At 32.5% G+C, this 15,229-nt stretch overlaps 1 protein-coding gene and 1 long non-coding RNA gene across 2 annotated transcripts; both read right to left on the minus strand.

Moving 5' to 3' along the window:
* Nucleotides 1-1,914, minus strand: LOC143084361 (uncharacterized). The gene is made up of 2 exons (XR_012981027.1): nt 1,824-1,914; nt 1-830 (listed from the first exon to the last, which is right to left on the minus strand). It is a non-coding gene; the product is annotated as an uncharacterized LOC143084361 (long non-coding RNA).
* Nucleotides 1,915-9,006: 7,092 nt separating this feature from the next.
* On the minus strand, nt 9,007-13,461 carry LOC143084362 (uncharacterized). The gene is made up of 2 exons (XM_076260764.1): nt 13,396-13,461; nt 9,007-11,355 (listed from the first exon to the last, which is right to left on the minus strand). The coding sequence occupies exons 1-2, from the start codon at nt 13,448-13,450 to the stop codon at nt 9,236-9,238; spliced, it is 2,175 nt and encodes a 724-aa protein (XP_076116879.1). The 5' UTR covers nt 13,451-13,461; the 3' UTR covers nt 9,007-9,235.
* Nucleotides 13,462-15,229: the final 1,768 nt, after the last annotated feature.

Genomic DNA, 15,229 nt, shown 5'->3' on the forward strand with positions numbered 1-15,229 from the left:
TAAGAAATAGATCTTTATATAAAAATGGTACAACAAAATACTCTGGATTTCTAAATGTTTTTACAAAATACTCAAATCTTCACCACGTGATCATAACCACCCACTTCCAACTTGTCTGTTTCTCCTGTCATTTAAGTTTCTATTTAATCTGTTTCTTCTATCAAAATTTGTATCCTGTCTGTTTCTAAATCTACCACCTAAATTCGTGTTTTGTCTTTCGTTAAAGAAATCACTACCTAAACTGTCAACAAATTCTCCGCCTATTCTGCTGTTTAAATTTTGATTTATACCTCCACCTAAACTATCAACGAATTGATCGCCTATTCTGCTGTTTAAATTTTGGTTTCTACCTCCACCTAAACTATCAACGAATTGTCCGCCTAATCTGCTGTTTAAATTTTGGTTTCTACCTCCACCTAAACTATCAACGAATTGTCCGCCGATTCTGCTGTTTAAATTTTGGTTTCTACCTCCACCTAAACTATCAACGAATTCTCCGCCTATTCTGCTGTTTATATTTAGGTTTCTGCCCCCATTTTGCCATTGGGAACCGCCCTGCAATCTATCTAAATTATCTCCCCTGCCTCTGTTGCATATATCAACATCACACCCTCTACACCTCACGCCATGTTCGAATCCAAATGTTTCTTGTATACACTCTGGTGGTATTATCTGAAGAGTACATCCTACATCACAGTTAGGTAGTCTCTGACTTGGTAACACGACAGGTTCTTTAGGTATATGTACTTGATCTGTTGGGAATCCAATGGGATCCTTTGCCTTGACCACGTGAGCCCTTTTTGTCTTTTTTTGATAGCCATATGTCCGACCTGAAATGATAAATTGAGAAAAGAATGTAAATCAAATTAAATTTACATTTACATGTAGTATTACTATTCTTATCTTTAAATGATAAAGCTAGGAACAACGACGACGTCGCGAAGCTTTCTTACGTAAGCCTGTACATTTGACGCTTGGTCTGCGGTAATCTCATCGTATCGGAGAGAGGAATAATGACCCAAGAAAATGGTTTCAAAAGATGATTAATTTTGAAAAACTCAATATATGTAACATTATTGTTTATTTCAGCATATATGTCATTAAGATTTCCAAGTATATTATTTGGTGTTAAACATGTTGAAACAATTGGTATAGTGTTTAAACACAATCAATCGTTTATGTTTTGTCCTCGCAATAAAACATTGCGTTATTGGTCGAACTTTATAAGAGAATACATACGTTGACTTGATTGTTTCATTATAATTGTTGGTTTTTCGAACGTATTCATTATATTTATTGATTCATTAATTTCAACACAAATGTAAGAAATGGAAGTAAATGAAAAATATTTATTAATTTTGAATTCATAAAATTGAGTTTGCACATTCAATAATTAAATCAATTCATAGATCACACTTTAAATTGAACTGGGGGGAAGAAAAATATCCATGGTTGTAGTCACAATTTTTAAATCGAATACAATGTAAATACAATTGTGGTGCGCTCGTAGAACGAAACATTTCATTTTAATATTTCCGTATAAAAGCGTATAATGCATAATCAAAATATAGATTTTATTATTTGACTGTTTTTGGTTTTGTCTAATCAATGCAGTTTGTCCAATTGTTCTTTTGTTCCATTTTTTATTTTTTAGTTACTCATCACATTTATCTGAAACTACTATTTATAGTAGTCCCAGTATGTATTAAGAATTATACAAAACATATATTTAACATTTCAAAATCTATTATGTTTTTTTTTCTTCAAACTATATGAATAAACATTTAAACCTGTATTTATTATCATAATGAAGAAAATCATACCTTGGACTGAATACAGAGAAACCAAAATAAGCACAAAACAAAGAAGAGACTGCATGTTTACTGTTTTAAAGTGATGTACAGTCTGCTAATTTTTCTTTCTTTTATACCTTACAAAATGTCCTTATTCAAACTTATTCTATGTTGATTGGATTATTTCAGATGAAAATAAGGTGCGACGTCACCAAATTTGAGTGATGGTGACACTTGTATAGTCTTTGTGACATCTTTATTACTATTTTATGGACATCGGTGTGCTAATGAGGTATCAATGATGTGTGTAGAATGACGTATCATAATATATACAGTAACATACACAAATTTCCAAAAATTAACTTGTGTAACATTACTCGTTAAAAGTAGGTTTATTGTATAATAAATACAGTTGGTATGTTTACTGTCTGCTGATTTGTTAAAAGTATTACTTTTATTTTTATTGTTGTCAATTTGTATAACTACATGCCCACTCTGAAGTTGTGTATTCATACGCCAACATGTGTGTACGTTGTAATTGTTAATATGGATAATATAAAAAGTTCTATGACCCTCCTTTTTATCAAAAATTTATTTATAATGAATGTCAATACTTTTTTTTGAATTTATGAAACCATAAAATTAGTTTTTGACTATTCCCATTGTACATAATCCGCTTCCCGAATTATTCAATGTTAAGAGTCAAAAAAGCAAACTAAATAATATCGTTTAATTAAAGCTATTGTTAATGTTCCCCAATGTTTTCCGAATGTTTAAAATGCAAAACGTTCTAAAGACGAGTTATGAAAGTGAACATCCATTTACAAATTACCATTCGAGTTTAGTTAAACATTAACCAATGACACATAATAACGTTTTTCTCGAATCAAATATGTATAATGTCTAAATAATTTTTAATACTTGTATGTCCTCACTTATTAATTGTTTTTCCTGTACATGTATTAATAGTTATCAAAGGTACCAGGATTATAATTTATATGCCAGACGCGCGTTTCGTCTACATCAGACTCATCAGTGACGCTCATATCAAAATATTTATAAAGCCAAACAAGAAAAAAGTTGAAGAGCATTGAGGATCCAAAATTCCCAAAAGTGGTGCCAAATACGGCTGAGGTAATCTATGCCTCGGATAATAATAACCTTTGCGTAAAATTCAAAGTTTTGTAAACAGGACTTTAATGCGTACAATTGAACAGCTTATATAAGTAGTAGTAACAGTTTTCTTAACAACGAGCAATTTCGTATTGTTTTAGATACATGGTATTTTATACCACATTGGCTAGAGGTATAAGGGAGGGTTCAGATCTCACAAAATATTTTTCTCGGCCGCATGTTTGCGCCTGTCCAAAGCAGAAACCTCTGGTCTTTGATAGTCTTGTGTGTTTTTTATTTAACTTTTTGTTAGCTTTTATGTTTCGGAGGTCAGTGTAACATCTATTTTTGCTAAAATATTGCATACTATATAGGGTCCAACAGAAGCACTGTAAATTTGTAATGAATGAATGAATTTTATTTCTTATTAACTACATAGTTACAGAGAATATATATGTATAAACAATAACATTAAATATTAAAGCCCATAAGAACAATACAAACATAATAGATATAGGAAGATGTGGTATGAGTGCCAATGAGACAACTCTCCATTCAAATACTAATTTATAAAAGTAAAACATTATAGGTCAAGGTACGGCCTTTAACACGGAGCCTTTGCTCACACCGAAAATCAACATTAAATTCGAGACCCATTGGTGACCCTCGGTGCTGTTTCTGCACTTTGGTCGGGAAGTTATCTCTATGAGACATTTTCCGTTTCCATTCTCAAATTTATTCTACACTATTGCCTTTTTGTTACAATTTATTGTAGGGTATTTTTTAGTCATTTGTACGATATAGGTTCAATGATAAGATGTGATGGATTAGGTTAATTTAACACAGTTCTCTTACATTTTGGGATAATTCTCGGGTAGATAAGCTCTTTTTGATTGTTTTCCCCCCTATTTATGTATCTTGTATTAGAGAGAGTTGTTCGCTTCTTTCTTTAATGTGAAAAAACATTCTTATAATTCCTATTTTACACTTTATTTTCTACCCTATGTATAGATCGGCGTGGTCCAATACTACACACCTTTTTAAAATAATACTTTGAAAGCCAAATCAATAGCTACGATTCATTTGGCTTTCAAATTGATTTTTGTTCAGTTTCACTCATAATTCTGCTGTCTACGCCACGCGTGTCAAGTGTGCTAAATTATAAGAAGCCTGGTATCTAACAGACTTAAAGAACTAATGTTAATTTCGCTATTTCATCTTTTAAACCATGCAGAAGATTTAGCACGCTAAATATTTACAGCAATGATTCAAAAATTTAAATAAAAAGAACAAACAGAAAACATCCAAAAAAAATTAGCAACGAATACATAATGTCAAAATAAATTAAAATGTACTTAATTTACATATAAATTGTAATAGAATTGAATGTAACAAATAGGGAAATATTCTTTGCCGGAAGCTTTTCTATTATTTTAGAATGTTTTAATTGACGTGTACTATTTTATAGATATTTTAAAAAAAATCTAGATATTTTTTTAAATGCTTATGATTCAAGCAAAATTTACAAAAACATTTTAAATGCAATTATATAAAAATATTTCATAAAGAATGCAAATATAATGCTCGTAAGGACTATTAACAGATTGACTCTGCTAGTCTCCATAGTGATTGAGATTATAACAGGAGTTGGCTGTTGGGTCCCTGTTTTTGATATGTTTGCCTATTATGTCTGTTTGTTTTGTTCACGCATCGTTGTCAGTATTACGGAATTTGATGCGCGCGTCATACCAGAGAGATTTTAAGCTAGCTTTAAAACCAAGTTCAATCCGCCATGTTCTACATACGAAAATACCTGTACTAAGTCAGGAATATGACAGTTGTTATCAATTCTTTTTAAGAATTTTGGTCCTCAATGCTCTTCAACTTTGTACCTCTTATTTAGCTTTTTTAACTTTTTTGGATTCGAGCGTCACTGATGAGTCTTTTGTAGACGTAACACCCGTCTGGTGTATACTAAATTCAGTCCTGGTATCTATGATGAGTTTTTTTTTTAATATGTTAGAGCTTTTGATTTTGCAAATTGACTAAGGACTTTCTTTTTGAATTTACCTAGGAGTTCAGTATTTTTGTGATTTAGCTTCTGCCTGCTAGAATTTTTATCAAACATGTTGGAAAAAAATCAAAAACATTTAAAGTAGTTAAAATAACATAACGGTACCAGTTATACTGTACACATATATGCGCTTTTCGGCTATGGATTTCCCTTTAGTGATGTTCGAGGCCAAAATGTTTCCATAATCCACACTTATAATTAGCTTTTGCCTAGGAGCCAGTGTGTATTGAACCCGGTTAATTTTGATATCCCAGATAACAATGCCATTTGAGCCTTTTAAGAAACAAAATCAGGTTTTATTATGCAAACTTTGTTTTAGAAACAGATTTTGAAATCCATTCTTTGGTGGACTCTATATACCCCCCCCCCCCCCCACCCCCTTTCCGATAATATCAACTTTGGCACTTGCATAACATTTCGAATAGGGATGCGATTTTACAATATACCGGGTTTACTACACACTGGCGTCTAGACAAATGCTAATTATAAGAGTTTATTCTGGAAATATTTGAAAAGCAAATACTATAACTTGACTTTTCAAGAGCTTGCTAATTATACATTGCAGACACTACGACCCGACGCTTTATCGAGGAATGGCTATACATTTCTGTATTATGGTTACGGATTTTATGATAATGACACCTTTAATGTTATCATTGTTTAATGCTTGAGATGAATATTTTGACAATAAATGAAGGCCGTACGGTGACCTATAATTGTTAATGTCTGTGTCATTTTGGTATCTTGTGGACAGTTGTCTCATTGGCAATCATACCACATCTTCTTTTTTATATTACTCATTTCTTGATTATGGTTAAATTAACGTGTTACAGCTGGAAAAAAAGATTGCCTGTAATAAAAATAAATCCTTATAAAAATTATTGCGTGAAAGAAAAGCTCTAAATTCTTGTTGAAATATAAAAATAAGCATACAATATAATTACAATAAATCGAGAGAAAACATAATATATAAAAAAAGAAGATGTGGTATGATTGTCAATGAGACAATTGTCCACAAGAGACCAAAATCATGCATCTTAAAAGACTAAACTTTCAATCCGTACACATCCAACATCCAATGGATTGAGTGTAAAGACGTCATAAACAGCCAGAGAAAAACATGACCTTGACGCCTCCGGGTGCGAGAATTTCTCGTTGCATTGAAGACCTGTTGGTGACCTTCTGCTGTTGTCTGCTTTATGGTTGGGTTGTTGTCTCTTTGTCACATTTCTCATTTCCATTCTCAAGTTTAATTGATGAAAGTCTTCAAAATAAATCGCAGGTGAGTAATTCACGTAAAACAGAGAACATTAAAAGAAATATCCTTTGTACGCAGCCTATCTCTCTCATTGGAGAGTTCATGCGATTCCCTTGGTTTGGTTTGTTGCAATGTGCCTCTTTTTAATTGATTTACAAGATTAAACATCCGTAAACTAGTGTTACTACATCTGATATACCCTTTAAACAGCGTATAACATCTTAATAATTACTTATTAGTACACTTATTCTATGTTAGTTTGATTGTATAAAACAGTAGCGCGTCATTCAAAAATTAGACGGCATATGAAAATGAAATGTTATAGTCGTGATGACACATACTTCTACCAAAAAAGTCATCACCTGAATAAAAGAAAAGCGTTATAAAACTTTTCATGGTCTTATAAGCATTAAAAAGTAAATGTTAGAAAATTAATGCTACTTTTGTAATTTTATTTCGGTGTGAAAGTGGTAGTAACGCACAGATATTCCGCGCTTCATCCACATGTGCTTGACAAAGGCATTCATTACTTAATTCAATATGTTGTCTCTCATTCTACTGTCTGTACAATGAATAGAGAAATGGACGTTGTGTATGGAAATAAGAAATGTAAAAATGTAAAAATGTTACACTAGGCAATCTTCCAAAAAAGTAGTGTTGTCAAATCGTACAGTTTCGTACGATTTTATAATACGATGAATTGAAGTTGGTCGTTTGGTATTAAAAGGCTTATTTGTGAGAATTCTTCGACTTTTGATAATCCAATACATCGTATCTACTATGGCGTTTATAATAACTTCAGGTTAAAAAATAAAAAACCTCCTTTATTTCATCGAATTGAAAATGTCGGAAACCGATGAATGTTTCATTTTCTCTAGATGTTTCAGAAAATAATATGGAGTGTTTCAATTTGAAATAATGAAGTCTGTTACTCGTACCATCAAGTACACATTACGTACATTCACGTTGATTTTCGTTTCACAATTTTTGGTTGGTATTTCGTTAATATTATGACAAAGCCTTGTGTGATGGAGATTGTACATTCAGATGTAGGTATACGCAATATTAGATCAAAAATTAAATAATGAAGTAAATCGTAAAATTTATTTGGACTACCGATTTAAAGTTACAGTAAGTGTTTCAAACAAATTGTATACTTATTATGTTTACTTAAGAACTCGTCCCGAGCTGATAGACAACTTTTCTTAGTGCTAATTAATTTTATATTTTAATGGATTAAAAATAGCAATCAATATACTGTATAATTGATCTGTCAAATTAATTACCACGGCGATCATTTTGAATAGAACCAAATTATTTTATGATTTCATTAAACATTTATACAAAATATATTCAAATTGAAAAAGGCTGGTTAACCGGTTGACGTTTCTGGTATTCGGTCGTTCCGGCGGTTAACAAGTTAACCGGTTAACCATTGACAACACTACAAATAAGGTGTTCAGTATTATAAGGTTATCGGATAACAGTATTGCAGCAAAAAGAATACGTTCCTAATGAGTCCTGCTTACAGGGTTAAGTCTGCCATGTTAGGCATGCACAGCCAATTACCTTGTGCATAAGTCAAAAGAAAATCAGTGAAGTGGTATTTTTTGGCTGCTATTTCAAGGTAGATATAACATAAGTATGGTGCACAAAGGGGCAGTTGCCAACCGAAAACTCAAATAACTAGGAGTTTAATAACTACAGATAACAAGACGGTCTTCAAAAAGTAACAAAATCAACACCGCTTAAGGCCCCGATAAAAGTAACAAAATCAACACCGCTTAAGGCCCCGATAAAAGTAACAAAATCAACACCGCTTAAGGCCCCGATAAAAGTAACAAAATCAACACCGCTTAAGGCCCCGATAAAAGAAAACAACAAAAGAGTATTCCTGAATTGATAGCCAATAAAATGATAAAATACAATAGTCACGTGTTAATTTTACTACTACTCGAGAATGTGAAATTTACAAAACGAGACAAAATTGAGTTTGCTCAAGACCTACGTCTTCATTTATAAATCTAGCTAATTGGTTCAGAAAAAGAGCGAGGATATAAACTGTACGTTATTGTCTCTTTGGTATCTATAAATAGAAGCTCCTAGGGTTGATCGTAGAGCAAGTTATAGCTGGAAACATCTCGTGTTGATTTTGTTTATACAAACCTGGTAATCAAAAACTTTTAACAAGTTTCTAGGAACCAAGTGAAGTTGCAAAGAAGACTTGGCTTTGATTTTTATTCTGTAACGATCAGTTTGATATATAAACATATTGATAATAAAATGGCATCCCTTTGATTTGGTTACAAATTCAAAAACCTCTCTAACAAAGAGTTATCCGAAACTGCAAATCAAAAAGACAATAAAACTTAAACAACAAATTTGACAGAAGTTTGCAGTAGTTATTATTAGAATCTTTAACATACTAATTTCAGTCGGAATTTTCCAAATGAAATAGGGAAAGACGCCAACGGGTAATTCAAGTCGATAATTCGACGAACAAACAAACACTACGCCGACATGATACAAAATACTGGCAATCTGTTTTGTTTTCGTTTAATTTGTTGTTTGTTTCCGTTCTGTATATTTGAATGTTGTTTTTTCCAAGGTGTGGTCTAGTGGTTTTTTTAATTTTAACAAAGCATTGATAGCTAACACGAAACCTCCCATTTAAATACTGAAATACCTTTCGAATACCGGTAATTTGTTAATTTCATATAGGTAACAAAAAAATAACAGGTTTGTAAATTTGTGCGCCATGTGTACGTTTTGTCATAAAAAAAAATCACCAGTGAAGCTCGAATAAAACGGTACAAGCCAAATAAAGTATTGCGTTGGAGTGCATTGAGGGTCAATTGATAAGATTGCTAACTAATTATAAATGATCATTTTTATTTTACAAAATAAAAGTATGGATTTCTATGTATGCTTGTAATCTGCTTAACAAATAAATATATAGTCAATTCAGAGTAAATAAAATTAAAACAATATATACAATTACTGTTGAGTAATGGGACCATGAAAACTATTAGAACTTGCCGGTAAAGCTTGGTTTGTAACAGGATCAACAAAACCACCTGTATTTGATGTTTGCACATTGCTTTGGCCTTGATTCGCAAATCCTTGCACAGATGCCCATGGGTTTCCGGCGGTTAATGTAGGTCCTGGAAAGTTTCCATTTGAAGGCGACTGACCTGGAAAATTTCCATTTAAAGTGGGTTGACCTGGAAAATTTCCATTTAAAGGCACTTGACCTTGAATGTTTCCATTTAAAGGCACTTGACCTTGAATGTTTCCATTTAAAGGCACTTGACCTTGAATGTTTCCATTTAAAGGTACTTGACCTTGAAAGTTAGAATTAATGCCTGGAACAGGAGGCAACTGGTTCAGGAACTGAGAAATTTGACCATTTGGGTTAGGTCCTAAATTTTGGTTTGTTACTGGTTGTTGCATTCCAGCCATAAAAGGATTGGTATTTTGTCCAAAACCTTGGAATCCTTGTGGTACAAAACCCTGGAATCCTTGTCCCTGTAGATTTGTATTTACTCCATTGGCTGGAAAACCTTGAAAATTTGGTGGAATTCCATTGTTAGGAAAACCTTGTTGAGTCTGTGGTATTCCACCAGTAGGAAACTGAGGCATAGGGAATTGTCCAAATGCTGGCACCTGCTGCTGACCTCTTAATTGTTGTATTTGAAATTCTAATGCAGCTTGTTGTCCTCTGAGTTGGTCCACCATCTGCTGATTTTGGACCAATTGCATATCAGGGGATTGACCTCCACCTTGTAAATTTGGAGGCATAAAACCCGGAGTTTGAGGCCAAATGTTATTATTTTGCTGACCTTGAAATGGTGATGGGATATTTTGTAAAAACGGATTCTGCATTGTATTTTGATTCATCAATGGATTCTGAACATTTTCCGTTAAACTTGAATCAACTGGTGGTAGTAACAAGTTTGCATTGCTGCTGTCAAATCTAACTCTGTCGGCGAATTCATTGTCAGATGGAGGCGCATTAAGAACAGCTAGAGGATCTCTTATTTGTTGTCCAACGTCGGTTGTTATAATTGGTTGAACTGGTGGTGAAACTGGTAGTGCAGCAGGTGGCGACAAGTCTGGAAGAATTGCAGGTAACAGAGAATCTGGTCGTGAAATAGGGGGCGGGAAATCTGGTAGTATTGTACGTAGCGGTGAATCTGGTCGTGCAGCAGGTGGCGGCAAGTCTGGTTGAATTGCAGGTAGTTGAGAATCTGGTCGTGCAGCAGGAATCGGAGAAACTGGTCGTGGTGGTGGAGCAACCGGTGTATCGTTTGGTCCGACACTGTCTGCTGGTAACCTAACTGACGAACCTGGAAAAGGACTTAAAGGTTCAACGTTATCTTGAAACAATCGCACTGATGAATCGAGTGTAGGGTCACGACTCACAACGTTGTCTTGGCGCAGCCGCACGGAATTATCAAGTAAAGATTCCTCATTTCTTAAGATATCTGGGGACACTAGAATGGGTGAATCAGGAAAGGAACCTATACTTCCAATGTTGTTTTGTGGCAGCCGAACGGATAAATCAGGTAAAGAGTCTCGCCTTCGAATGTTGTCTTGAGGAAGCCGAACAGATGAATCAGATGAAGTACCTAGATTGCCTAAGCTGTCTGAATGTAGTCGATCGGACGGTTCTGGAGAGATATCTGTATGGTGAACAATATCAAAAGGCCTTCGAACTGACATGTCTGGGAAATGATCTCGAATAGAAGGTCTTCTTTCCTCTTTTTCTGCATGGATTTTAACCACTTTGACCGTTTTTTGTTGAATCGGTCTAATTTTTTTCTGTTTTATTGAATGTAATTTTTTCACCAAACGTTTTAAATCCGTAACCCTCTTTGAACATTTGTTATTATCACATCCTTGACATTTGTAACCGTTTTTATAGAAATAGGTTTTCATCCGGCATTCGTCAGGAATAAATTCTTGTTCGCATGCCACAGGTGGACATGGACCTGATGACTTCTTATGTGTGAAATCTTCGAGGAGACGTTTCTTACGTGAGAAATCTTCCAAAAGACGTTTCTTCACTTTCGATCTGAACACTTTCTTGTTTCTATCATACCGATACGAATGGCCTGAAATTAAATAAATATTGAGGTTAGAACTATTTTAAAAATACATGTACTAAATCAATCCAATCATTTTACCTAAAAAGTTGAATAATATATAAACAAAATAAAAAGTTTAATAAACATATAAGTTTCTGACTGAATTGTATGCTGCTTTGACTTCTAAAGCTTAGTAAGCTTCTAACGGTCTCCTTGTCGTGTTTTGTGTTTTCTCGCCTCGTCAAAGTCGCGGAGATGTGCAGTTGTGTTACACAATCAATTTTAACGAAAAAGTGTTGTTGTGATCAATCAATTTAAACAAAAAAAGTGTTGTTGTGATCAATCAGTTTCAATCAGCATGATAGTTGTGTGAAAGGATGAATGAAAGTTTCTGTATGTAAATATGTGTTTGTTTAGATTTATCTATCTGGTATAAGAACGACCCAGTGATTGAGTTAAAAAACAATTTAATTTTAATTTTTATAACATTTTGCACATGTCATGTCAAAGAAGAATATTGGACCACGCAATCTCCATGATGTTCCTTTGACATTAAAACGTTTGTTGTTTAACCAGATTGTAATTATACCATTTTAAGAGGAAACACTTACAATAAGCTAATGCTAGTTGGTGTGTTATTGCACTAGCATAACATGTATCATTATTAGTGTTTTCTCTTTGACACATTCCCCATTTCCATTCTCAATTTTATCATTATTATGGATTTTATATATCAGTCTCCTCCATCATGGTTCATAGCCGTTTGCATATTTACAAAAAAAACAATTTAATTTTAACTTTTATAACATTTTGCACATGTCATGTCAAAGAAGAATATTGGACCACGCAATCTCCATGATGTTCCTTTGACATTAAAACGTTTGTTGTTTAACCAGATTGTAATTATACCATTTTAAGAGGAAACACTTACAATAAGCTAATGCTAGTTGGTGTGTTATTGCACTAGCATAACATGTATCATTATTAGTGTTTTCTCTTTGACACATTCCCCATTTCCATTCTCAATTTTATCATTATTATGGATTTTATATATCAGTCTCCTCCATCATGGTTCATAGCCGTTTGCATATTTACAAAAAAAACAATTTAATTTTAATTTTTATAACATTTTGCACATGTCATGTCAAAGAAGAATATTGGACCACGCAATCTCCATGATGTTCCTTTGACATTAAAACGTTTGTTGTTTAACCAGATTGTAATTATACCATTTTAAGAGGAAACACTTACAATAAGCTAATGCTAGTTGGTGTGTTATTGCACTAGCATAACATGTATCATTATTAGTGTTTTCTCTTTGACACATTCCCCATTTCCATTCTCAATTTTATCATTATTATGGATTTTATATATCAGTCTCCTCCATCATGGTTCATAGCCGTTTGCATATTTACATATTAAGGTTTGTGATCATATGAGGAAATTTATTCAAGAGATAAAAAAAAACAGTGCGGATAAATCAATTTAAGAGGAAAACCTATAGTAAGTTAATGATACTTTGTATCTAGTTGTATAAATATTTGTATATTATTTGGTCCTGTACCCTAGGGTAAAGTTTATGGACTTTGAAAAGTTCTATAGTTTACATAAACTCATCATACCAGGCTTAAACTCGTGTAAGAATGATGGCAGTTTCATTTTACCATTTAATATTAAAACAAAATTCAAGAAAGTCTTCTGTGTTATTTGTTTATAATAAAGAAATACAATTACTATATATTAAACGGAATAGAAGTGATAGACAAATGAACATAATTAATAAAATAATAAACGACAAAAGTACTGATCTGAAAAGTCTCGGGGATTGCGGAAAGATAATCCAACTAAAATTCAACCAAACAAAAACTTGTTCTCAAACCTATCTTTTATTTTTTTAATCTTATTTTGTCTGAATATAATAACGTAATCAGACTTAATGCAGTTTATTGTTTTACTCTTTTTCTACATAACTATTATGATATATAATAAAGAATTGTCTTACACGTAGAGTGTGAAAATAGTTACGAATAACTGATAATTGATTGCTTTTAAAAAATTTCGACTCACCGTTTACAAGATATATATAAATCAACAAAAGAGTGATAATAGCCGATGTCTTCATTGTTACTTCCCAAACACCTTTGCGATAATGTTTATCATTTGAACTTTTTTTTCGTTTTATATCGTCATCTTCGCGCCATCGTATAGTATGACAATGAAATATTTCAATTCAATAAACAAACGTATTTCATTGGTCAATGCATCTTAAACGTCAAGTGATATCATCATTGACAATCATCGTTTTGACAGAGGATAACAACCGTACAAATTGATCTATAATTAGCATGTAAATAATGACATATTTATGATAAATGTACGTATATTTTGTTTAGATCCAATACGTTTTTTACCTGATCATCTCCCACAAGGTATTTTATAGATAATGATATATTGTTTTTCTGATAGACCTTTGGTTAACCTTAAAGAAAACTGGGAAATTACCACAAATTTTTAAAATAGCCGTCTTAACTTACATTTATATACAAATTATGTCTTTTCATGTATTGTATAACAAAGTAAATTAAATGGTTTGGTAATCTTTTCAGGCACTCCTGTTTTGTCTAGAACGGTTCTACGAAGCCAATTATAAAACAAGGGAGAGTACTGTTGTCATTCGGTTTATTTGTAGTATATATATCATATTTGTAGTATCATATTTGCAGTATATAAATCATATATAGGTTAATTGGAAACGTGATGTTGAATAAGACCAACATCTGAATAAAAAAGTTGTGCGGTATGTATTGTAAGATCAGAAATTATTGCGTGCATTTATTATAGCGATTTTATCATTTTGGACTAAAGTTTGATTTAGTTTTTGCGATATTGACAAAAATCATATTAAATTCATATAAAAAGTTTTATAATGTGAGTTTAAATTATTGCGATTATAACCCTGCTGCATTTTGCACAATTGTAAAAGCATCGAAATAATTTCTACATTTACAGTATCAAAGAGACAATATCTCAAACAGAAATAAACTCAATAAACTTGATACGTCTGTCTGCAGTAAAAGACAGGTGCGTGTCTGTAGAGTATCATTATTTTTTAATCATCTTGTTTTAATACAAACAAATTCATCAAAGATACCAGTATTAAAATTCTATATTTACGCCAGACACACGTTTCGTCTACAGAAGACTCATTAGTGACGCTCGAATCAAAAAAAAGTTTAAAGTTGGGAAGCATTGAAGACCAAAAATTTTTTGCCGAATACAAATAAGAATATAATGTTATTCATTGGATAATTGATTAGTTTTTTTCCCATTTATTTTCTTTTTTGATGTTTTTGAGTTCATACGTTTGTGTATCATTATATTGTAACTAGGATGGTAAAACAGTATAAAGCTTAACAACAAAAAATACGGCTAATTTGGAGGATCGAGGCATTTTATAAAATGTAAGCTCATCAGAAGAAATACAAGTATTAAGTTATTTGAACTATGCATTGCTTTGAATGTAATTTCATGGGAAATCGCAGAAACAGAAACTACCGGTAATGTGGGCATACTATAGTCAATGAGAGATAAACCGATTCAGACACGGCATTACTTTTCAAAATGCGAGCTTATCAGATTGAATAGTATTATGAAGAAAATATTTACAATGGGGTACCTAAATTGTTACTAAATAACAAACAACAGTAATATACTGGTGTTCAGATGTCATAAATCGATTGAGAGAAAACAAACAAGGCTTTAAAACCAAAACCGATGGAAACACATCATTAAAAAGGAACAACAGGAACACAATTTATAAAAGCGAACTATCAGATAATAACTGCATATTTCTGACTCAGTAGAGGAAATTGTAAGAAAAAATGGTGGATTGAATCTGGTT

The sequence above is a fragment of the Mytilus galloprovincialis genome, chromosome 7 (assembly GCF_965363235.1).
Source record: "Mytilus galloprovincialis chromosome 7, xbMytGall1.hap1.1, whole genome shotgun sequence".
Lineage (NCBI taxonomy): Eukaryota > Metazoa > Mollusca > Bivalvia > Mytilida > Mytilidae > Mytilus > Mytilus galloprovincialis.

Excerpts from the sequence above, each read along its gene's own strand:
- LOC143084362 (XM_076260764.1), bottom strand. The coding sequence starts at position 13,450 with ATGAAGACATCGGCTATTATCACTCTTTTGTTGATTTATATATATCTT. Across the intron at positions 11,356-13,395 it reads TTATATATATCTTGTAAACG|GCCATTCGTATCGGTATGAT; the intron begins GTGAGTCGAAAT and ends ATTTAATTTCAG.